The sequence below is a fragment of the Nomascus leucogenys genome, chromosome 20 (assembly GCF_006542625.1).
Source record: "Nomascus leucogenys isolate Asia chromosome 20, Asia_NLE_v1, whole genome shotgun sequence".
Taxonomy (NCBI): Eukaryota; Metazoa; Chordata; class Mammalia; order Primates; family Hylobatidae; genus Nomascus; species Nomascus leucogenys.
In genome coordinates, this window is record NC_044400.1 from 11,107,302 (window position 1) to 11,133,454 (window position 26,153).

Here is a 26,153-nt window from a genome sequence, read left to right on the forward strand (position 1 = left end):
CAGAATAATTGCAATAAGAAAAGGTGGAAAATGAGACTATCTTAGTTCAGGCTGCTGTAACAAATTATCATAAACTGGGTTGTTTAAACAACAAACATTTATTTCTCACACTTCTAAAGACTGAGAAGTCCAAGATCAAGAACAGGGAAACCTGGTGTCTGTCTAAGGCACTCTTCCTAGTTTGCAGATGGCAATCTTCTTATGATACGCAAACTCTACTCTCGTAACTGATTACCTCCCAAACCTCCCAATACCATCACATTGGGGATTAGGATGTCAACATGAATTTGGTCTGGACACAAACATTTGGTCCATAACACCTATAAGAAAAATGTGGTTCAAAACCATATTGGGATTGCATCCTTTTGACATCAGTTGATTGATAATAAACAAGCCCAGTAATACCCACGCTGGTGAGAGTACAGGAAACAGACACTTTGCTTTCAGTGGAGATTGGCGAACCTCTATGGAAAGCAATATATCTCAATGTTTACAATGTGTCTCCAATTTTACCCACAATTCCACCTCTGGGAATTTATCACATAGATATATTCATGCATTTGAGGAGTGAGATGTACAAAGATATTTATTTAAAGCTTTATTAAATGTGTTTAATAAACTTAAACCAATACATATATACTCTTCCATATACACCAAAGTTATAGAAAACTCTTTCAAATTTGACCATATGTTAGGTTCCAAAGAAGTCTTAAAAGTATTTCAAATAATTGGCAGTTTACAAAAAGCATTCTCTACACACACACACACAAAATAGAAATCTACAGCGGAATGATGTTTAAAAATGTATTTGGAAACTAGGATCATACCTCAAAATAATCAGTGGATTAACTAAGAAATCATACATATATTTAAATATTTAGAACTGAATAAAATGGGTAATATATATCAAAATGTTTATGACTTTTAAAAAAATAGACTATATTTTAGACCAATTTTAGGTTCACAGCAAAATTGAGCAGAAAGTACAGAGACTTCCTATATACTCCCACCACCCTCACATGCACAGCTTTCTTTACTGTCAATATACTGCATCAAAGTGGTACATTTGTTGTAATCAATGCACCTACAGTGACACATCTTTGTCATCCAAAGTCTATGGTTTACATGAGGGTTTAGTTTAGATGTTGTATATTCTATGGGTCTTGACAAATATATGATGACATATATCCATCATTATAGTATCAAGGAGAATAATTTCACTGCTCTAAAAATCTTTTGTACTCTGCCTGTTTATTCTTCCCTTCCCCTTAGCTCCTGGAAGCTACTGATCTTTTTACTGTCTCTATGGTTTTGCCTTTTCCAGAGTGTCATGTCATTGAAATAACATCGTATGTAGACTTGCCATATTGACTTCTTTCACCTTGAAATATGCATTTGAGTTTCCTTCATGCCTTTTCACAGCTTGGTAGTTGAATTCTTTAAGCTTTGAATAGTATTCCATTGTGCCACAATTTTTTAATCTATTTACCCACTGAAGGACATCTTTGTTGTTTCCAAGTTCTGGCAATTATGAATAAAGCTGTTATAAATATCTCCATACAGGCTTTTGAGTGAACGTAAGTTGTCAATTCATTTGCGTAAAGACCAAGGAGTCCATTTACAGGATAGTAGCGTCAGAGTATGTTCAGTATTTGTAAGCAATGGCTGCACTGTCTTTCAGAGTGGCTCTACCATTTTGCATTCATTCACTTGTGATGAATGAAAATTCTGTTGCTCTATATCCTTGAACACCTTTAGTGTTGTCACTGTTCCAGATTTTCATCATTCTGATAGGTGTACAGTTGTACCTCATTATTGTTTTAATTTGCATCTTCCTAATGATGTATTATTTTGAGTATATTTTCAAATGTTCATTTGCCATTAAATTGCTTTTAATAGTTAAATGTCCCAAACAACCTAAATAGGTCAAAATAGGGCACTAGGTGCAAACATGATATTTCCGTATAGTAGAATGCCTTGCAGATTTGGAAGTCGTTATAATGCATTGACATGAACACTTCTCTGTGATTACATGTTGAGTGAAAAGTGAAAGCGTGCAAGAGTAGGCATAGCATGTAATATTGTTTAAGTGAAAAGAAAATAAAAGTTTATTCTTTCTATAATAAAAACATTTCTGTTTTCATTCACAAGAAACTATTGTCATTGTCTCTAAGTATGGGGAAAAAGTGGCTAGGAAGAATGACTGAGAAGGTATCATAACTTTTACTGTGTCCTTTTTTGATTGACTACCTTTCTTTGACTACCTTTCTAAGAGTTGTGATAGTTTGGTGCTGACTCATCTACCTTCCACTCTAGATTCCATTGGAATAAGCAACATACCTTTTGAAATCAAGTTCCAGAGTAGTGTTATTAGTTAATGACAAGTGATCTTTAGCAGAAGAATGTAACAGAACTGACTGGCACACACTACTGACTGGCACACATGTGGATTTAACTTTAACAGTGGCATCATACTCTGTTCTGATCTGCTGTGTAATGAAAATTCTCTGTGGGCTTCTGTGAATGGCAAAACATTATTCTTGTCTATTTTTGCATTGTTTTGTTTTCTTTCCCCTATTGTTGTATCAGTGAATACAGAATAAAATGATGAATTTAATCATTGTGGAAAACCAATCTGGATTATTAGAACCAAAAATATCCTATAATGGTATAGTGAATTTGTTAGAATTATATGATGGGTTATATATGAAATATTTCTAAACACATCCCTTTTTTTCTTTCTGGAACCAGCCCTGTGGAATACTTCTAATTATTTCTGATGAAAATAATATGGCAAGCTGTTCATTGTTTGTGTGCCAGAAAGCTAATAAAATATTTTGCATTTTTCTTCTTATGAGCCTCCTATATTTTTCCTTGATTCCTCCCAGTGACTTTTTTTTTTTTTTTTTTTTTGAGACGGAGTCTCGCTCTGTCACCCAGGCTGGAGTGCAGTGGCGAGATCTCGGCTCACTGCAAGCTCCGTCTCCTGGGTTCACGCCATTCTCTTGCCTCAGCCTCCCAAGTAGCTGGGAGTACAGGTGCCCGCCACCTCGCCCGGCTAATTTTTTGTATTTTTAGTACAGACGGGGTTTCACCGTGTTCCCCAGGATGGTCTCGATCTCCTGACCTCGTGAGCTGACAGGTTTAAACCTTTTGTTGTAGGCCTACCCTTCTTGCTTCCCTTCAGTCCTGTCTATAAAGAAGAATAAACAATGCTCCTTTTTGTCCAGGAGGGCTCATTTTTAGATTCATTTATTTTATTTATTTATTTATTTTTGAGACAAAGTCTTGCTCTGTTGCCCAGGTAGGAGTGCAGTGGCGCGACCTCAGCTCACTGCAACCTCCAACTCCCAGGTTCAAGCAACATCTGCCTCAGCCTCCTGAGTAGCTGGGATTATAGGCATGCATCACCACACCTGACTAAATTTTTCTTTTTCTTTTTAGTAGAGATGGGGTTTCACCATGTTGGCCAGGCTGCTCTCGAACTCCTTACCTCAAGTGATTCACCCAACTCGGCTTCCCAAAGTGCTGGGATTAGAGGTGTGAGCCAGCGCCCCCAACCCCTTATTTAGATATTGATCCTGTCACCTCCTAATCCTTGTGGGAACTCAGTCACTTTTCTTGTTTGGTCTTCTATTTCTTTCTCCACACTAATTTTTCTTTCTCTATGTAACTATAGTTAGTCCAATAACCTGAAAAACACTTCTTTGATTTTATTACCTTTTCCCTGTCTTCCTTCTTCACTTCATTAAATCACCTTATGTAAGTACCTCGATGTCTTATGTCTCACTAATTCCTTCACCCCTTGCAATCTAACATCCAATTGTTTCCCTTGATGGAAATGGCTGTTTCGATGGTCACCAGGAATAATTTCTTAGTTTATGCTCTTCTGTGTTTTGAGTCCTACTCTGCCATTCAGTAACTGCATGAGTACAGATTAGTTACTAAACCTCTCTACATTATCGTTTTCTGATCTGTAGAATAGATATGATAATAATAACTGGTAGAATGTACAAAGAGTGCCTAGAACGTAGTAGAAGCTTAATGAATGACACTTTTCACTACTGGTACTGCACCTCGGCTTCTTTCTCTGCAACGCTTAACCCTGCTGCATGTCCTCTCCTTTTAATATTTTCTTATGAATTCTCACATTGGATTGTTCTCTTTAGCCACATGGCATTTAGACTCCTCTTTTTATTTCACTTTCCCTTGCCCATTTTCCTCTACCTATCCCTTATATTTAATCTAAAAATATACTTGTTGAGCACATAATATGTGTCCGGCATTGTAGATATTTTTCTCTTAATTTGTTTTGCTCCTTCTCATCCTTCTGCAAGGTCTTCATAGCAATCTCTTCTGTCCCCAGTTTTAACCATCACCCCTAGGACTCCAAAATTTCTGCCACTGACATTTACTCCCCACTTCCAACCCATTTTTTCCCCACTTCCAACCCATTTTTTCCCAATGCAGTGCTGAACATTCTACTTTCTCTTCAAAGTCAGAAATGAGTAAGAATGTATCATTTCCGTTAGAATATTTAATCCCCCGTACACTCAGATTTAAAGCAGAAAGCGCCCTTTGACACTTCTAACTTGAAATCATTTTCCTAGTCCTACTGAGGCTACTTCTGCAATATCTCCAACATCACCTGTTCCATTCTCTACTCACATCTCATAACCTAAGGTTAAGTTTTCATTATCTCTCACTCAGATCTTTGTGTGACCAACTGTGTTTTCTCCTGACAGTCATTAGCTTCCATCCAGTCTATCCACAGTTTTGGCTTCCTCTTACCTCTCAAGATGTGACCTAAGCACATACTTTGAAAAAATCTTTCAATCATTCAAGTTTGCTGAATCTTATAGACAATCTCTATTGCTAATTCAAAAAGTGTCTCAATTTTCTTAACCATAATCAGATTAAGAAACAATTCTTGAATTAGGGACCCCAAACTGCTTCATTATTGCTTTTTGAACAGGTCCCATTCTTTCCTGCTTTTATACCTTTAGATAAGAATTTCATCTTTTGTGTGAATTCGATTAAACAAATAAGGTTGAATATTCAGCATATAAAATTGCATATGTTCAAAATTACCTCCCAAAAATCACCCATTAAACTTAATGTGCATGGTTCTATGTATATAGCTCAGGATAATTTGTACCTATAACTACATTATAAACAAGGTAATGTTTAGCATAAAATAAAGAGCAAATATAAAAATTAGAATTTTATAATGAATTCACTTCGAGATGGAACAAAGATCAGCATAAGAAAGAACTGATTCTCTTCTACTATCTATGCCCTAACACATTCCTATTGAGTAGCAAGAGTAATCACTATGCTATTAAATTTTTATTTCTTTCACCTGTTCTGTTTACTTGCTTTTTGATTTTCTGTGGGGTATATATTCGAATGTTAAGACCATACGCATAAGGCAGCTGTCTATATTAAATGCTTTTTTCCTTATGTAAAATTTTCTACCATCCTTCAAAACACTGTTCAGAAGAATAGTTTGGTAAAGCTTGTTTCTTATCCTTCCAATCATAAGTATTTTCTACCTCCTTGAAAATCCATAGCACTCTCTGATGGTTATATGGCTTTCATCTTATTCTATTTTCTATGTTCAATATTAGGACATTCGTCGTTACTGGAGTTACTGCTCCACAAGGTCAGGAATTTGTCTTACACGTCTTTCTACACTCTTCAGCAGAAAATCAAGCATATAATACTCAAAAAATATTTGCCAGATTGAATTGAAACCAAACACTGTTAGAGAAATAAACATGTAGGTAACACTAAAGGTTAGTAGTATAAACATTTTTTAAAAGATTAGTTTATAGACCAGTGTTCAAAAAGGCGTTATAATAATATAGTTTCAAGTAAATCCATTTAGACTTTCTCAAAGATTCACTTCATATTAATATTATTATTCTTAATATAAACTGCCACTCATATCCCAGAACAGAAATTATCCCATTATAGTATTTGTTGTCTTTTTATTAAACTAACAACGAGTCAGTTTACAAAAAATGATCTGTTTCAGAACATAGTCAAGAGTTTAACACAGAAAAGAGAAACTCTAGAAGAGATTGTATCAATTTATTTTGGGAAACTAGCATGTTTTCTACAGTCATAAAAACTTAAGTTTTTCTATACCTGTTGACTTTGTAGCTGTGTTTAACCAAATTTCTGGGTTTTGGGGATTTTTTTTTTTAATTTGCTGTTGTTGTTGTTGTTACTTATCCATTCTTATTCTTTTCTCAAAGGACAAAACACAGTTACCAAAATAGAGTCTTTGACATGTAGTTATCAAATTGAAAACATCATTACAAATAAATGAGAAAATATTTTGTAGAGCTCAACTTCATACTAATTATCTAATATGGTTTTCAGCATCTTCTAAAAAAGAATAAGTAAACACAAAATGATTTACTTGGTTACTTGAATTACTCATGCACATTTAAAAAACTTTATTTTAAATATTTTTGGATATTCTATCTATTGGATAGTTATAATGTCTATAATATGTTTTACTATTATTAATAACTACTTTTTTCTTATATATAAAGAAGGGAGTTTAAGCAAAGAAATCTGTGATATTTTCTCATTCAAGATTTTATGTCCAATGACTTGATTAGGTACTTGATTAGGTGAGGATTTATCTTGATATGAATCAAGTAAAAATCAATATGTTTAAAGTATTTTTACTGAGGCTATTAGCTTTTGGGTTTTACCTAATTCATGTTCATGAGTTAGAAATTCATTAAACTTATCATACCTGGTTCGCCTTCTTTTCTACATTTTGGTAAGAACTAAAACCAAACACAAACAGAGAGAAGCAATTAAGCTTCAAACAGCCCCTAAAAAATCAATAGGAAGATGGGGGCTATTTAAGCTTATACAATTCATTTAAACTATGTATTCATATTTATTCATATCTCTGTTGACATTATTTGTTTTAAAGTTTTGCAGTCATCTGAATATTATTTTTGTTTACTTTTTCCAAGCAGTATTTATGTCACGGATGGCAAATAGCCTTACTGCTATTCCAACTCTAAAAGATTGATACTGATTTATAGATATATCTGTTGAAACAATTCTAAGGTCATTTTGGAGTCAGTGGTTGGGAATGCCATCATGGATTGGTGATGTGTCTGGGGAAAAAAAGAACAAAGGAAGTTGCATTTTGATAAACCAAACTAAAAAATAGGAATTTGTGTATTCTTGAACTCTTGCAAATGACTTCATACAATTTAATGCTTAAGTACAGAATGTCATATTTTAGACTACAGTGATATATTATGCATTGATCTTTTCTTTCTAACCAGATTATAAGCCCCTTGGTGACAGGGATCAGGCTTTATGTTTTCTTATATTCCTGAAAGCCCTTAGGAAAGGGTAAGGCACAGAGTAACTTCAACATAGAGTTTTTTACAAGAAGGCTGTTGAATGTATTAGGCTACATTGTGTATGTGTGTACATAATCATTTGTTTAAATGAGCCAATATATTTTGGAAAAGTTACGGAAGTATATGGTAGAAGAAAAATAAAGCAGCACAACATTATTCAATGAAAAGTCCATCTCCTTCCTACAATGGGTTTCCAGTAACTAAGTCAGAGGAAACCAATTTAAACTATTTCTTGTGTAGCCCTGCAGAAAGAATTCAAATAGAGACAAGTCTATCCATGTACTTATATTGATAAATGTATGGAAATATAATCATAGATATTGATAAATAGCTAACTCCCTTTCAACACATCAGAAAGCCTACATACACTGAGTTCTATCCCTTTTTTAAATTAATTAATTTTAAAATTAGTTTTCATTCGCTTATGTAGATTGACACATTCTTCTTCACTCAAGCATATACCCTTAATGTATGGATGCATTGCAATTGATGTCACCAGGCTTGCAGTAATTATTTAAATTGTGACTTTCCTTTCCGTAATATATATAAAACATCAGTAGATATCCTAGCGTCTTTGTGCATTTGTGCAAATATATTTATGAAAACATTTTCTAAAATTAGAATTACTCTGGTGAAGAGTTGACACGTTTCATTTGCTGGATTTCTTGACATTGCCCTAGAGAGAGGTTATCACAATTTTCAACATTTGTGCTGTTTCTTACATTATTTGTCAAATCTAGTTTTGTATTATCCAACTTTTTGACCTTGAACTAATAGAGTAGGAAGGATGTCAACTAGTTATTTTAGTTTACCTTTTTTAATTGAAAGGGATATTGAATATCTTATGTTTGTGAACCGTTACAATTTCTTTATGAATCTTGCACTTGGATTGATTGTTATCTTATTGATTTAAAATAACCCTTGTATTTTTTAAAAATATGCTTTTTGTCATATAATGAAATATTTTTAAAAATATGATGAAATGACTGGCTGGGCGCGGTGGCTCATGCCTGTAATCCCAGCACTTTGGGAGGCTGATGCGGGTGGATCACGAGGTCAGGAGATCGAGACCATCCTGGCTAACACGGTGAAACCCCGTCTCTACTAAAAATACAAAAAAAAAAAAAAAAATTAACCGGGTATGGTGGTGGGCACCTGTAGTCCCAGCTACTCGGGAGGCTGAGGCAGGAGAATGGCGTGAACCCGGGAAGGGGAGCTTGCAGTGAGCTGAGATCACGCCACTGCACTCCAGCCTGGATGACAGAGTGAGACTCCGTCTCAAAGAAAAAAAAAAAAAAAAGATGAAATGTTTTTTTCTGGCTTATTGACTGTCCACTGACTTTGTCTATGGAGTTTATTGTTGCAATGTGGAATAAAATATATTTATAAAATTCAGCTTAATGTTTGTATTTTTATCATCCTTATTTTAAAATGATTACCTCTTTGATATATCTAGAATATATTATAGCATAAGAATCCAAGTAGCGATTCAGCTTTGTTGTTTATCCTCCAGATTGGCAAATGAGGTGATACTGCATCATTAATTTTGTTCTCTACTATTTCGATTGCCAACTTTTTCATATATAAAAGCCATATACATAAACAGAACTATTTCTAATGTCTCCATGCTCTTTAATTATTAATATATTTATTGATATTTATAAAAAGTATTTTAACTACTATTACCTTAAACTACTTCTAAATAGTTGGTATATATACAGTTTCTACTCATTAAGATTCCTCTGTTTTTTTTTTTTTTTTTGGTAAGATTCTGAATGATTTTTCTTGTTTTATTTGTTAATTTAAAATAAGCTTGTAGGGTTGCATTAATATTGTTACGATATTGAAAGGATTGTTTAGGAGAAAATTAGTATCTTTATAATTAAGAAAAATATTATATTCAGGTTTTTTCGATTTTTTTAATTTTATTTGTATAATGTGATTAGTTTTGTACATTTTAACCAAATACATTTTTATGATAAAATTTTAATTGGCCTTTTCTTCTAGTATATGCTCTCTATAGATATGAAATCTATTTTTCTGTTATTTTTAAACTAGCTACCTATTTTTTGAATTCTCAGTTTATGTAATTTTAATTGATTTTATAATTATATGATTATATTAACAACATGTAATGACCCTCTTTTCTAGTGTTATACCTCATTTCTAATATTATACCCGATTTCTATTACCTAATTGTCCTAGGTGGTATTTACAGAACAATATTATTGGTTTTATTTATGATGTTAATGCAAAAGTTTATATTGTTTCTCTATATCGAACCTAGTGAAGTATCTGTCAATTCTTATTTTAAGAATATTTTTATAATGTTGAATATCAAATGTATTTTAGTTAACTATGAAACTGATTATATTTTATTTGACATAATAGTGTAAAGAATTATTAATATATTTTTATAAATAAAACATTTTTGCACCTATATTTTAATTATTTTAAAATTTACTCACCTATAAGACTTAAGAAGACATTTAAATACATAATGACTTTTGGATATGTGCAATGTAATATTTCCCATTTCCCTTGTATTTGCCCCACTTATTTTTATAAGATGCTGGTATGTAGTCAGTCAATAACTAGTATTATTTTTAGGTACATTTAAAAAATTTATATTACACCTGAACACTGCATAGTCTAGAAAAGATAATTAATAAGAAGTCAGTGAAAGACAATTTCGAAAGGAGGAATAATTTGCAGTGAAACATTTACATAGACGACAATGCCAGGCATGGTGGCTCATGCCTGTAATCCCAGTACTCTGGGAGGTTGAGGAAGTGGATCACCTGAGGTCAGGAGTTTGAGACCAGCCTGACCAACATGGTGAAACCCCGTCTCTACTAAAAATATAAAATTAGCCGGGCATGGTGGCACATGCCTGTAATCCCAGTTACTTAGGAGGCTGAGGCAGGAGAATTGCTTGAACCTGGGAGGCGGAGGTTGCAGTGAATGGAGATTGCACCATTGCACTCCAGCCTGGGCAACAAGAGCACAACTCCATCACAAAACAAAGCAAAACAAAACAAAACAAAAAAAACAATAACAATGAACATTGATCTCTTTGTATTTCACACTGTTACTGTTGAATCATGCTGGCTAAACAATAATTATTTTTTTCTTCTAGAAACAAAAAATTCTATAAATTCTGTCTATACATATGTTAGTTGCCAAAATGTTTGATATCATTTGATATTCTCTTATGAAAGGGCATGTACATATGTCTGGAGTGGGGAGTTGGGGTGTTGATGTTATAAATGTAAATAGAAGGACAATCTCATTTGCTAAAATAAGGCATTTACCTGAATTTGGGTTTCTGACAGGCACCAATAGCATTCACCTAAATTTAGGGATCTAAAAGGCACTGATATACAAATGTATCTTTAAAGTTTGCTTCTAACAGTTTTGTGATTAAACTTTCAATTAGTCACAGAAACCTTCTATATATATATAAAATACAGCAGAGCAATGACTTGAAACTAAAGAAAATATCAAAGCTCAAACAATAAGAGCCCTTTAAGACCAGGGCAAGAAATAATTCAAAAGCTGTCATGAAAATAAACTGTCAAATAATAAGCAAATAGATTTTGTTTTCTTTTGCTAAAGACAAGTAATTCTGCCTGTGACTGAAGACAATAATGGCCACTCTTTATCACATGACCTGATCACAAAAATCAAACTGACACTATTTCTGTTTTCTTAAGGGAGATGCATCAACAAAGCATGGGTGTGTGATGGAGATATTGATTGTGAAGATCAGTCAGATGAAGATGACTGTGACAGCTTCTTGTGTGGACCACCCAAGTATCCTTGTGCTAATGACACCTCAGTCTGCCTGCAGCCAGAGAAACTCTGCAATGGGAAAAAGGATTGTCCTGATGGCTCTGATGAAGGCGATCTCTGTGGTATTGCATGTTTAATTGTACTGACTTCTCCATGAAAACTACAACCTCTTAGTTCACTTGCTGTTACTTAATATAGTAGCATTCATTCCTTTCATTCATTCCCTTTAAATGTAGCTTTTAGCATTGAACCTTGTTTACATTTTTCAGACACTCTAAGGCTACAGTAAAAGTCTTCAATGTGATCAGAAATTTCTGAAAATAAGACAGGAAAAGCTAGCCTATATCGAAGTCACTTAATTGTAGAGCTGTGTTCATCATTTAGATCTCTGGATGGCCAATGACGTTCCCCCAGTTGAACTGATTATTTATTGAGTCCCTCAGAACAAGGAAAACTTGTTATTCCTCATCTGTGGGATAGAGCTCACCACCACCCTATATATTTTGATAAGCCTTTTAATCATTACAATAGAAACTGATTTTTAGGAAGGGTAAGAAACTGGATAATAAAGCCAATTAAATATTACCCAATTTAACATAATTTTCCTTCAAGTTTTTAGTCCTCATTCAACAGCTTTCTTTAGTATGCCTTATCTAGTTAAAATGATGATTTCAATGAGCTTTGAAATCACTTTGACTAGCAATCTTTCTTACCAACCAGCATATACAAAAGAAAATTACATTTCCTTCTCTTTCGGGAGATCAGAGATTTAGTAAAGAGATTTTTTAAAAGTGTTTTCTAGATAATACTGAAGGTGACATCAATAGATAATGAAGAACAGTTTACAGAATGATAAGAACAATAATGAGATGACTGGAGGCTGTGAGAAAATGACTTTAGGAAATAATGAAGCTGACTGATTGAAAGTAGGAAAGACAACTACATTGAAGCCTGAAGTTATATTTTGACCTCAAATGAGAATTAATAGCATACTGAATGATATAAAAAAGGAAGCTTTTTTTTTTTACCCTATGTGGTAAAATGTCTTTTTTTAAGTCACGATTTTATAAAATAACCTTGAAACAGTGAATGCAACAGTCTTCATTCGATGAGGCTAAAATTACTCACAAAAAATTAAGAACAAACAAAAAACTTAAATTGAGTAATAAAAAAATTATAAATAAAAGTTGACAAACTTCATTCTTCTGTATTCATTTTTTTCTTGCCCAGCTCATTCTTTGTAGTGGAGTGGGTTGGTGAGAGGTTTGCTCATGAAGGTTGTAAATACAATTCTAAAAGAAATTATTAATACTCTTTAAAAAGAATGTAATTATGGAAAAACTAGACTTCAACAAGCTTAAATTCTTTTCTTCAATTAAGTCTTTAGGTGACTTAATTTCTTAAAATCTTGGTTTTCTTATAATTAAAATAGATGCAATGGTATCTATCAGGTAATCATGGTAATAATGCCTGATGCCCTACAGTTATTGAAAAATATTAGTACTTTTCTACCTTTTCCCCATCCTTCAAGCTAAATGAAATAAATAAAAGGCAAAAGACAGAAAGTACACCCATTGAGAAAAATGAAGAAAATGATTTAAAAAAAAACCTTATTTTCCTATTCTTCACTTTCCAAATTAGAAAAGTGAAAGAGTAATGAGAGAATTTCCTTTTAATTCATTTCTTTGTCTACTTCAGAATTGAAAACCACTGCTTATCTAGCCATATGGTCATTACTTAAAGAGCTTTGCCCAAACATTTCAAAAGATTATAGAGACTGAAATAGATTAATAAGGAAGAATCTGGTGTGGAAGTACCAGAGAAAATAAAAAGACAATTTTGTCATGATTGCAGCATTGTGGCATATTGAATTACGCACCCCACTCTTTCAGAGGTGAAGTCATGAAGAGTTAGAACAATGAAAACAGAAAGCAAATACTGGCCAAAGGATTAGATTGCGTTTTCTGTGGTTATAGCAATGTATATAAGGAAAAGGAGAACCCAGGAATGTGACTCTTCTAATTCTAGAGAAGAGATTTTTTTTTAGGGAAATTTTTAAATAATTTCAAAAGAAATAGATTTGCACTTAAGAAACAAACAAAAATAGATTTTAATTACTCTAAAATGGAGTTACATTGATCCTTGTTATAATAATATGTCAAAGATAAAGCCAGATGCTAACTAGTAAAACAGTAAGTAAAGATTTTACTCATTAGTAACTCTTGTGATAGACAGTCCACTGTGAACTGAGCTCAACTTCATGAAACTAAAGACTGGAAACTTCTTGAAGTTTGGGGTGTGCTAAGGAAAAGGCACTAAGGGGGTTAAAGGGGCTGCTCCACAAGATTACACCACCTGGGTTTGATAATTGGTGCTTAACTGGAGGGGAAAACAGGCTTCTCTTATCTTTGTGACAAGAGGCAGTGACAGCAAGTAAGAGTAAGACACCCATTGGGCTGGGAGGGAGAAAGAGTCAGAGTTCCCTTCTCAGGTGTTTGCACTTCAAAGAGAAAGCTCTCAGCTCCTTAGAAGGCATTTCTGGGTAGTAGAAGATTTACACCTCAAAAAGGCACAGAAAGGATTTGTAATTGCAGCTTTCTAAAGCAACTACTCTAAGAGGAGGTTCAGGGCCTATCTGCCTATTATCATGAGCATTCTCAGGCAGATAATTTAATGTGGGGGCTGGGGTCATTCAAGGGGCATACACTTAAGCTGTTGGACAATGTGCTAGGGATTGTTCAAGTCCGTTAGTATGTATTTGTGGCCCAGGGGCATGGGGAGGGGGGCGGTGGAGGTGAGGGCAGCAGGATGAAATCATCTGTGTTGAGAGTCTGCAGTTTTTAGTGGCCAAGGCTGAGGTCTAGTCAAGGAGAGGACTTAGAGGATCCTGGCTAGTGTTTGGTCAAGGATAGAGTCTTTGTCAGGTAATAAAAAGTTTTAAAAGAAGTTGCAGGATTAATGACAGGTTTAAGGCTAAGTAAGAATCAACAGGTTCTAATTATGCAAATATTGGCATTAAATTTTTATATTCAATTTCAGATTTCAATGTGAATTTCATTTAACCTAAAATCTGTGACTTCACTCCACAGATAGTATTAGAAAGAGACACTTCGGTACTGAGAAAACAGTGACACTTGAAATAAGCTAAAAGCATTGTAACAATTCTTTTTTTTCTTTACCTCCTGGGCACAATGACATTTCTTTACAGTAATTTTCTGGAAAAAGAATGTCAGTTGAACTAAAATGGGGCAAATACTTTGAAATGACTGCTGTTTTAAAATGCTTATGATTATGGGTGAACAAACATATTTGGAGGAACCAAGAGCTGAATGTATTTTTTTTTCTTCAAAATAATACCAAACTTGAATTGAATCGTTAGAGAAAACAGTTAATACAATCATTTTCCTTTTCTTATTACTGTAGCTTCTTTGATGGTGACAAATTATATGAAGAAGAGTTGACCCGTATAGAGCTTTTAAAAATGTAGAAATGTTTTTAAAAGCCTTACATTTCAGGCCAATTTTTATACTGGATACATTTTCATAGACAACCAGAAATATTTGCATTATATAAATAAATATTACTTCAATTTACCAATTATTAGGCAATAGTCTTTTTAGAAAACATCTCAAAACATACACAATTAAATAGGCTTTGAAATCCACTTGAAAATATTTTTAAAGCCAAGAAAGACAAAGCTTCTTTCAGCCTTATTTCTATGTACCTAAAGGTACACAGTGGTAGATAATGATGTGGTTTCAGAGACAATTATCTGCCATTTTCTCCAAGGTTGTAAGCATGTCATATTGAAATTTTCTCAAGTAGACAATTCTGACTAAATTTTAGGACAATATGTGCTTTTATACAATTTTTCTACTTTAAAAAATTCATCAAATATTTTTAACTCATTACTCAATATTAGGTATACACTGGCAAACAGGAGAGATATATTGTGTACCCTCATGGAGCTTACAATTTGGTGATGAAGTAGAATAATAAATAAATATATTTAAAGGACAACTATATATTTAAATCCTATTTAAAAAGCTAATCTTTTTTACAAGCTAATCATATTATCTATGTAATCAATAGTATTATCTATGTAATCAATAGTATTATCTATGTAATCAATAGTATTATCTATGTAATCAATACTATTGCTCATTATTTCAGCCAAAATACCAGGACAACTTTTTTTTTTTTTTAGTGTTTTGCTTATGACGTTTCCATAGCATCATTGAATGAATCATAATAACCAATATGTGAGGCACAATGGACAATTCACCTAACTTAAAAATAAATGCCTACAGCCGGTAAAGGACAAAGTAATCCATTCTGCATTGTAACTCCAAGATAGACTGTACAAGTGTTGCGAAAGATACATAGACACATATATTCATATATGTGTATATGGATATACTGGTTAATTTATTAACATCAAGCTATGTCTAATATTAAGATCATCATGGTATGTACATCTTTTTTGGAAGACCTCTACAAATTATTTTGCACCGCTGCTAAAAGGCTCAGCATAATCTTTCCAGTCGTAATAGAAACATTGGGCTCACTTTACATCTGTGGGGTAAAGCAAACTATACTCCCAAGTTTTATAGAAATGAAAATTTTCCATTTACAATTTCTATCATATAGAATTAAATTTGACCTTTAGATAAATCCTATACCATTTCTATACCAACCCCTGAAGAAAAAATAAGCCAAAGAGGGCTTTCTTATATTCATTTGTAGTATCCTGGCTAATTGTAGGCTTAGGGAATTGAGTTCAATGATTAGTATTTAACTGAGGAAAGCAATTGATAAGGCCTATAATCTGTTCCCCCCTTTTTATAGATGAGTGTTCGCTGAACAACGGAGGCTGTAGCTACCACTGTTCTGTTGTTCCTGAAAGAGGAATTGTCTGTTCCTGCCCTGAAGGACTTCAACTCAACAAAGACAATAAAACATGTGAAATTGTGGATTATTGTAGCAATCATCTAAAGTGCAGCCAAGTATGTGAGCAGCACAAGCGCACAGTCAAGTGCTCATGTTATGAAGGTTGGAAGCTGGATGTAGATGGTGAAAGTTGTACAAGTGTTGGTAAGTGACTACTTTTTGTGTGTTGCTATATCTAAGAACAGATCTTGAAAGAAACAAATCTCAAAACTGCTTCAGAAAATTAATAAAATGATTCAACTCATTTTAGATAAAGCATTTAACTATAATGTGTTATTTTAGACCTACTATAAAATTTCTAGAGAGAAAATATAATAATCCTTACTTTTGCTATCCATTGAATTGTTACCATCAGATTATTTTTTTCCTGAAACATTGATTTTATTATCATATCCCAGATGGGCTTGTTTTTTCATGGGCAAAAGCATTTGCTTTGTTTCTCTGTGTATCTGTGTATGCTTTTTTAGGAGGTCCTGCCCCACATTCCCAATTGTTATTTCTACTGCTCTTGAAAACAATTTCTTGCTCTGGCTGTGTTCATCTTCTAACCACTTATTTAAAACATTCTGCGGATTCTCTAGGTGGTTTTTCACAGTGGGAATGGCAAACAAGGGCTCTAGATTATGATATTCCAACTCTAATTGTGTAACTTACATTCATTCTTTATGTGACCCTAGGCAGGTTACATAACATTTTTGAGCCTCAGTTTTCTCATTTTTCAAGTAACATTGCCCATTTTAACCATTTCTTGCTTATACCATGTTGTAAGAGTAGCGTGAAAGACTTGTTACTGTGCTGCACACCCATTAGGTGTTTAAAGAAGTATCGTTTCCCATCCACTTTTCTAGATTCTTAGTCTGAGTCCACAGGAAATTTAGAAGTCTATGGATAGAACTGAAGAGATTCAGGAACTTTGTTTGGGAAAATATTATAGCATTATTTTAACTTCTAACTGAAAGTTAGCATTTCTTTCCATTGGGAATGTATGCCACAGACCACCAAAGTCATTAGCAGCAACTATGAATTTGCTGATAGACGTAATAGACATATTCATATCACATTATAGTTGCTGCACATATCTCAAAATATCACATGTTCAGGCTTTGAAACCCACTACTAATTCAATAATGGGATCCATTAGACCTACTGCTGGGTCTTATTCGTGAATACACTAATAAAATCCTCTCTAGGGGGGAATATCTCTTCAACTTTTTCCAAGACAAAAAGGAATTAGAATAGGAATTAAAATATTCTATCAAACAAAGTTTGAATTTCACGACATCAAAATACATATATAATAAATACATTTATGATCAGATTCAAAAATTAATTTCAATAACTTCACTTCAGTATGTTTTCTCATCTATACTTTTTAAAACACTTTATTCTTACTGTTTTTGCACTTTTAAAAATTTTCTAATCTGGCACAACAGGGTGACTATAGTCAAAAATAATGTAATTGTACATTTTAAAATAACTAAGAGTATAATCGGATTGTTTGTAACACAAGGATAAATGCTTGAGGTGATGGATACCCCATTTACCCTGATGTGATTATTATGCATCGCATGCCTGTATCAAAATATCTCATGTAACCTGTCATAGGTAGCAACTAACTGGGGCCATTGGCACAGGGGGTAAAAGAATTTACCAAGACAGTTGTAGGTAATGAAAGGCAGATTTGTTAGAGCAAGTATGAAAATACAATGCAAGGTTGCAACAGGCAGCACAGCAGAGACAGGGCTGTCTGCAAAGAGGCAGGGGCTGGAAGGACATTTTATATGGTGGTGCTGGAGGGAGCTACTTGCGGATTGAGGTCATTGTGGCCACAGGACAAGGAGGTCTTTGTTTATGATGAGATTAGCCACCTGTCCGATCGATTGTTCATTGTTCTTCCCCACTTGGAGCCCTCCCCCACCTGGAGCCCCTTCCTTCCACATTGTTGCTTACTTATCTATCAGGCCTCCACATAACCTATAAATATACTACTACTATAACCCCTACGATGTACTCACAAAAATAAAAATTAAAAATTATTTTTAAAAAAAGCACGACTTTCTGAGGAGTCCACGTGCTTCATCAGACTGCTAAGAACCCATACATTATGAACCTCTATTCATTTTGTTTCTTTCGCTTAGACTATACTTTCCTCACTTCATCTCCAGAAATCCTGGATATTCTTTGAGACGTGCTGGCTCAAGTCTTTTTGCATCAACTAAATCTTCTTCCAAATATCCTTGCTTTCCATTTATTTTTTCTTTCTATGTCTGGAACATATTGTTCTTGAATATATGTGATCACATTTTTAACTGGCTATTTTATATTCTTAGATATCTTCTTATTTCTTTACAATAAAATAATACAAACTTTGAAGTTAGAATTCAGGTTACAGACTTTTCTCTTGTGTTTTACGTAATATCCAGTCCACTTCTGGGAAAATAATATGCAGTTAATAAATACTATATTCTTTCAGATATTATTGTATTATTTTAATCTTTTACTTTAAATTTTGTTTTGTTTTGTGATTATTTTTGTAGTAGTTTTCTTCTGACCATTAAAATTTGAGTCCCAGAGCATAAGTTTAGCAGACATTTATTCTATATTTCTTCTTCAATATTCTCACACAAAGTAATTGGCTTGAGAGGCTGAAAAACAGCAGTTTGTTGTAATGGTAACAGTCATTTCATTCACCTACGTGTTTCAGATGAAAAAGCAATAGATCAAATATTGACCTCAGACACATTTGTGATCATATTTCACATGAGAATTGGCTCCAGATGTTTGTTTTAGATACAGATAACAAAATGATTGAGTGTCTTAGAGTGGTTATATACCATATGAAATACATAACAACTTATGTTTAATGTTAGAATAATTCAACATTTAAATACAGGCGACCAGGGACAGAGACAACTCTCCTAATGGAATTGACTCATCTGCTCTCAGCTCACAATGGAACTGTAGGGGCAGAAAGGAGGTGTTCCCTTTCCTGCCCATAATAAGAGTCATAGATGACTCTCCTATAACAAAGACCAGTTAACAAGAGAAAATCATAGCAAATTTATTTGATCATAGTTTTTTGTTTTATTGTTTTTTGTTTTAAAATATTATAGCAATAGTTTATTGATAGGTAATTTGATTAGTAGAGTTATAAATACAACAAGGAGGAAAGATTACCAGAAAGAAGACATTATTTCTAACAAATCTTCAAGAAAATATTGATTATTAAAATGACTTTTATCGTATAAGTGTTGCATATACAGTTTTAGCTCTTCAGAGCCCTCTGTCAATAAGTTGCCTGAAATAGTAAAGAATTTGCTACGGCAGCCTTGGGGGACATTTTTTAGTGTTGTATTGGTGCTTCTCTGACAAAGCGTACTTTTAATCAAGACAAATAGTCCCATATTTATGTAAGTCCTAAATTCCAAGTTTAAACACTGCAATTGAACTGACGGACGGGAATAAAATAATAAATCCTTAGCTTAACCATACCAGCCTCTCACAAATTATTTGAATTTCATAAAAATAGGAAGTGTTAACATAGAAATGAAATGGCAACTGACTTTTCATTGAAAACTCACACATTGAAACTAAATGAAATCTCAAGCTGTGGTGTGGAGTTATTCTATTACCAGGCAGCACTCCCTCACCATAATAATAGCAGCTACCTACTTGTTTCTTAATGCCAAACTAATGATGATTTTTGAAGACCAACCTTGCTCACTGTCATAATACCCGTGACTCAAATAGAGAACTTTTCCTGTCTCCTGATTTCCTTTCTTTAGGCTTAGTTGAGAAGAGCCCTGAAAAGGAAAAAAAAAAAAAGATCACTGAGTAAAACATAATCTCCTGGAGTATCATCTTCTTATTGCAGATACCCTTGACAACAACAGGAGCCTTTGAATCAGCAGCACTCCAACAAATCCGAAGTCAATATCCTGTAAGGTTCCCATAGACCTGGAGAACTTCATGCAAACTTCTTGGTGGCCATGAACTTCTCCATGTACTTACTGAAGTTTATTTTAAAAAGATTGCCTTCCATATCAAGTGGGCAGATCTGGCAATCACTGCATATGCTCTGTGAAAGCATGCTGAGCTCAGGACAGTTCTCTTCCAGGTGAAGAATTTTAAGGCAAGGACAGCCAGATATCTTTATTGAGACCTGAGATATCTTCTTCCAGTTGAGGATGAGTTTGATGACCTGCAGCTCTCCTACTATGTCAGGTATACTTCAAATCTGGTTCTTGGAAAGATCCACTGCATCTGGTGGCCTAGGCTACAAAGTTGGGTGATAGCGCTCCTAGTTGGTTCCCAGAGAGGCTCAGGGTCTTGAGGGTAGAGAGTTGCCCAAAGGTAGATGGCAGCTCTCTCAGGTGACTGCTGTTTAGGCGTAGCATCTCTAGAATTTTTTTAGGATTGCATAATCTCATTAGGCAGACCAGTTTATGTTGTTCAGGGAGAGGTTCTTCAGCAGAGTGAACTTATGTATCAGCAAAAGTGGTAGGTTCTCCATCTTGTTGTTGGACAAATCGATGGTCCTGGGATTGCTCATTAGTGTATACAATTCTAAGGAGAACTTGGTCAGCCCACGGTCCTTACACTGGGAGACACCAGTTTAGTGTGCCCATTCCACTTGAGTACCGCGGGCACCGTCTCCTATTTTAGTGCTTCGGCCTACATCCCTCCTATGGCTCAGCTGCCAGAGGGTTCAGCAGGGGAAGCCCCAGGACCCACACTAACCAGGTTGTGTTCCCCGGACTTAGTCCTGAATAGGAACCTGATGACAGTTTTATGTGACATAGAAACCTTCCGAATGAAGATCCAAAGACCCAGGAAAAACTACCCATTTTTTATGCTTAGGCTCAATGAAGTATGGACAGACGTGTAGAAATATGATTGGATAGAAAGTGTCTGACCTAATGCTTATAGATGGTTGGGGGGAACCAGCACAGCCTGTCTGCTCTGATTCTTCTGAACTTCTCTGGGCAGCATTGCTTCCCCCAGGATATGGGGCAGACCCCCTCTGGAATGAGCATCTTCAATTTCTTTATGGCCAGCTCCTAAACAGAAAGGTTGGTGTCTTCATCAGGGTTCTCTAAAAGGACAGAGCTAATAGGATAGATGAATACATGAAGGGGAGTTTGTTAGGAGAACAGACTGACGCAATCATAAGGTGCAGTCCCACAATAGGCTGTCTGCAAGCTGAGGACCCAGGAAACCAGTCTGAGTCCCAAAACCTCAAAAGTCGGGAAGCCAATAGTGCAGCCTTCACTCTGTGACTGAAGGTGCGAGAGCCCTTGGCAAATCACTGGTGTAGGTACAAGAGTTCAAAAGCTGAAGAACTAGACGTCTGATGTTTGAGGGCAGGAAGCATCCAGCACGCGAGAAAGATAGAGGCTAGAAGACTTAGCAAATCTAGTCTTTCCACATTCCTCTGCCTGCTTTTATCCTAGCTGTGCTGGCAACTGATTAGATGGTGCCCATCCAGATTAAAGGTGGGTCTGCCCGTCCCAGTCCACTGGACTCAAATGTTAATCTCCTTTGGCAGCAGCCTCACAGACACACCCAGGAACAATACTTTGCATCCTTCAATCCAATTAAGTTGACCCTCAATATTAACCATCATAGTCCGGGAAGGTTAGAATAATATTTTTAGGCTTTATGGCTGGCTTTGGGAAAAGGGGCTGCTAGTTTGTTTCTATGACTTGCTCTGGGAAAGAGAGATTATAGTTACTGTGGCTTGCCTAAGGAGAGAATGAGGCATGAAAAAGAGGAAGGCAGGAGAGGGTGAGGGAGAGACTTTGCTTCTGAAGTAGCTTCTCAGGCCTTCACTTTGTGGTGCTGTTTTCTGAGCCCCAACAAAACTCTAGCGGTACCACATGATTTCTCACTGTTAAGATTCCTGTATTTTCCATCTGGTTTTGTTCATAATTTTATAGAAAAGCAAAAGTATATTTTATCTTTTAAAGTTACAGTGAAACATTTTTAAGTGAATACTTTAATCTTCTGGTAATTAGTCTCTTCCTGAAATGTATAGTGTACTTTGTGCATCTAAAGAAAAAAGGCTTTATTCTATATTTTGTACACCCCTTTTAGAAAAGCAGCAAATTCACAGTTCAATAAAAATGAATTGACTAGTTATTACTTTAAAAATATAAATTTCTTCTTTCTTGCTCATTTTTTCTTTTACGTCATCTTCTGTTGTTTCTCCCTTTAAAAATGTTTTCTTTGTATTGAAGGCGATACCTGTCCTTATCCCTCTTGACATTACAAAGAAAAAAAAATGATGATAGCAGGCTTTTGGCTGGGGATGGTGGCTCACACCTGTAATCTCAACGCTTTGGAGGGCTGAGATAGGAGGATCGATTGAGCTGAGGAGTTCAAGACAGCCTGGTCAACATAAGAATACCCCCTACCTACCAATAATTTAAAAATCAGCCAGTCATGGTGGTGCACATCTGTGGTCCCAGCTACCAAGGTGACTGAGGCAGGAGCATTGGCTGAGCCCAGTAGACTGAGACTGCAGTGAGCCATGACTGTGCCACTGCACTTCAGCCTGAGCAAGAGTAAAACCCTGTCTCAAAAGAAAAAAAAAATAGTTTTGCAAATTACAGCCATGATTGTTCCATTCCTTTTTTCCCCTTGAGTTTTCATCCGTAGTTCTCTCATCTTTTTTTTTATTTCTCTGCACTCTGCCCTTCTCTGATTCTTTACAATCTGGCTTTCGCTGAATTGCAGAACCGATTCTGTTTTCTCAAAGTTCACTCCTAATATCTTATTATATAAAATGATATTTCATAAATGCTACTTTTATAATTTTTATTTTTTATTTAATATATCTCAAATCTCAGTTTTCTCATATATCTCAATATTCAATTACTTTTTCCCTCTTTAGTTCATTTATTAATAATTTAATTCATTTATTAATAATTATAATTCAATTATTAATCACCCTTCTCTGAAGTATTGATTTCTTTTAGGACCACCTAAAATATGATACTGATTGTGATATGGACAGGAGGCAGGGAAATACTGGGTAGAATAGGTAGGTTCCCCGTGAGGTCCCCACCCTCAAGCCTGGACCCATAGCCCAAAGTGAGAACTTTACATCCCTGTTTTCCTGCTCAAATGTTGCCTTTTCCAAAACCACCTTGGCCCACCCTGCCCCCTGCCTCCATCCTGTGCTCATAAAAACCCCAGGCTCCACTGGCAGCAGAGCAGCAGAGAAGGAGAGACGAGAAAAAAGCAACTTGGCATTGTTAAGAAGCACCTTGACTTCAGAGGGATGGCTTGATGGTGGGACCTTGGAGAAGAGTTTGGCCTGGGACAGCTGAACTCCAGGGGAAGACCACCTTCCTGGTCCATCCCCTTTTCAGCTCTCCATCCCAGTGAGAACCATTTTCATCAGCAATAAAATCCCCTGCATTTACCATCTTCAGTTGGTTGTGTGACCTGATTCTTCCTGACACCCAGTAAGAGCTCGGGTTACAGGGGGTTGTCACTCTGAGCTGTTAAACACTTAAGCCACCCCAGGACAGCAAAGTAAAACCGCACTGTAACATGCCTTCTGAGGCTCTAGGGGCCACACAGAGTTCCGCTCCTGCCGGTGACCTGAAGCATTCCTTCTGGCCCCTGCGAGCACTCACCTGCGTGCTCCCCTTCCCCGCGAGGGGTTGAGAGCTGCAGGCTGAGTCAACGAGCCATCCCCTTCGCAAGTCCTGTGAAGGGGTGAGGGAAAATTTTCTGTTTCAGTTGCATTTTCTTCTGGCTCCATGGCTGTTTGTTCGGCAGCCCACTGGCAAATTTGTAGCATATTTCTAGTAACATTGCAAATAGCATTTCAGTATTTTTTTTTTTATCTCAGCCCGAATCAGGTTGTATTTTCACATTAATGTTTTTGTTCTTATTCTCTAATTTTTTTTTTCGTTTTTAGGCTTTTAAAATTATATTTAGTTTTTAATTAAAATCATTTCTAGGAAAGAGATTGTGAATATAAGGACAAAAATGCAAAAATATAATGGTTGTGTTTTGGTATACTGTGTCCACTACCCAAAGCTTAATTTTCACATGCCTCTATGTGTATTTCTTTGGACAACCCCTTTCCACTCTGAACCTTCCCTTGTCACTCCAGATCTGATTACTGTGGCATTTACATCTCCAGCTGTATCAATTTTTTTTTTTTTGAGGCAGAGTCTCATTCTGTCACCGAGGCTGGAGTGCAGTGGCACCATCTTGTCTCACTACAACCTCTGCCTCCCAGGTTCAAGTGATTCTCGTGCATCAGCCTCCTGAGTAGCTTACAGGCATGCGCCACTGTGCCCAGCTCATTTTTGTATTTTTGTAGAGACGAGATTTCACCATGTTGGCCAGGCTGGTCTCAAACTCCTGACCTCAGGTGATCCTCCTGTCTCAGCTTCCCGAAGTGCTGGGATTACAGGTGTAAGCCTCCGTGCCCGGCCTATCATTTTTCTTACTAGCTAATTCTACTTCCCCAGCTATCATCAGGTCACCTCAAGATTAGTTGGCTAAATGTACCCTTTCTCTTCTCCCTCAATTATCTGTAATTCTGTCACTAGCTGCAGTATTTTTTTGGTCTTCAGGGCTCACAACCTCAACTTATCTTTGATTTTTCCAATTCCTTGCTGCCTTCTCTCTCTATGTCTTAATTTTTTTTCTTCACAGTGTTTCTTGGATTCAGATCTCTTTCTACAATTAAGTAGCATCTGCACCACAGCATAGTCCAGGAGATACATATGTTCTAATGACGCTGGCAATCTTCTCTCCAGCAAATTTGTTTTTATCTCCTTGTTTCTCCAGTTTTTGAGGAGACGGATACTGAAACTGGAAAAAAAAACATAGTATTTTTACTGAGAGAGAGAGGAAAATCCAGATCCAGGAAGATGAAAATTAATAGAAAGGGGTCAAGATAAAAAATAAAGTGATAAGCAGATTTGCTGCCTTGGGGAGTAGTGAGTGATAAAGGTGAAGCCATCAGGGGAATGAAGCTGTGGGGGACTTAAAATCCAGTCATCCATTCTTTTATTTCTCTTTAAAAAATGACACATGTATATATCAGTTTCCATCCAGATTTTAAAAGTATCTCTCTGTTATCTATGAAATTAACCTCAAACCTTTCTGTCTGCTCTTCAGAGCCTTCTTCATTTTTGCTCATTTTCCATCTCCAACCTGATGTTTCCTCATCATCCACTGTGGGTTTCGACTTTAGGCATATTATTGCTATTTTCATCATGAATAATAATAGTATATGCACGACTAAGAATGTGTAAAGCACTTTCACATATGTCGCCTCATTTAATCATCTTCACATATTCCGTTCACTATCATCTATGACTTAATAACAATATCTTTCACATACTCCCTGGAAATTTGAATCCTTTACACTCTTCAAAACTCCCTTATCTACAAAGAATTTCTTCAAGTTAATTATTATAATGTTATGAATAGCTACCATTTACCCAACACCTAAAATACGATCATTTATTTATTACTCCCAAGAAACCAGATAAATAGTCTTAAAACTCTGATTTTATACCTATGGAAATGAAGACCCAGAAAGGTTACTTCATTTGCTCAGGGTAACAGGCTGTGGCTAAGAGATATTAGGGCAAAGGTTTTGAACTTTATTCTTCCTGACCTCAAAGCAGGAGCATTTACATAATACTGCAAAGACCCAGGCAGTTTATCTGTGCTGTGAACCCACACACTCCTATGATGCCTTTGAATAGTCAACATTTTCATGACCTTACTTTTGTTACTTGCATCCACTTTCATAAAAGTTGAGATTGAATCAAAATATTTTATATCCCTTATGAAACATATGAAAATTTTGCAGCAAATGATTATTGAATGTAAGAGCTTTCTCTGTTTTAAGTAGTTGGACCCTTTCTCTTTTCTTCAATTAGACTCATATTTATGATCTCTCTCTTCCTCTCTTTATCTTTTGAAGATCAGGCAGGAAGCGTTGAGTTGATTACACTCCTC

The 26,153-nt window shown here is 35.4% G+C and overlaps 1 protein-coding gene and 1 pseudogene across 1 annotated transcript in view; one reads left to right on the forward strand and one right to left on the reverse strand.

The window, feature by feature from the left end:
* The window catches only part of LRP1B (LDL receptor related protein 1B), a 1,933,392-nt gene that overhangs the window by 1,227,774 nt on the left and 679,465 nt on the right, over positions 1-26,153 (forward strand). Inside the window, exons 22-23 of the mRNA XM_003267617.4 lie at positions 11,123-11,323; positions 16,050-16,295. Coding sequence (XP_003267665.2) covers positions 11,123-11,323; positions 16,050-16,295 — 447 coding nt within the window. The remainder of the gene's footprint in view (positions 1-11,122; positions 11,324-16,049; positions 16,296-26,153) is intronic.
* LOC105738902 lies at positions 20,119-20,766 on the reverse strand (annotated as a pseudogene).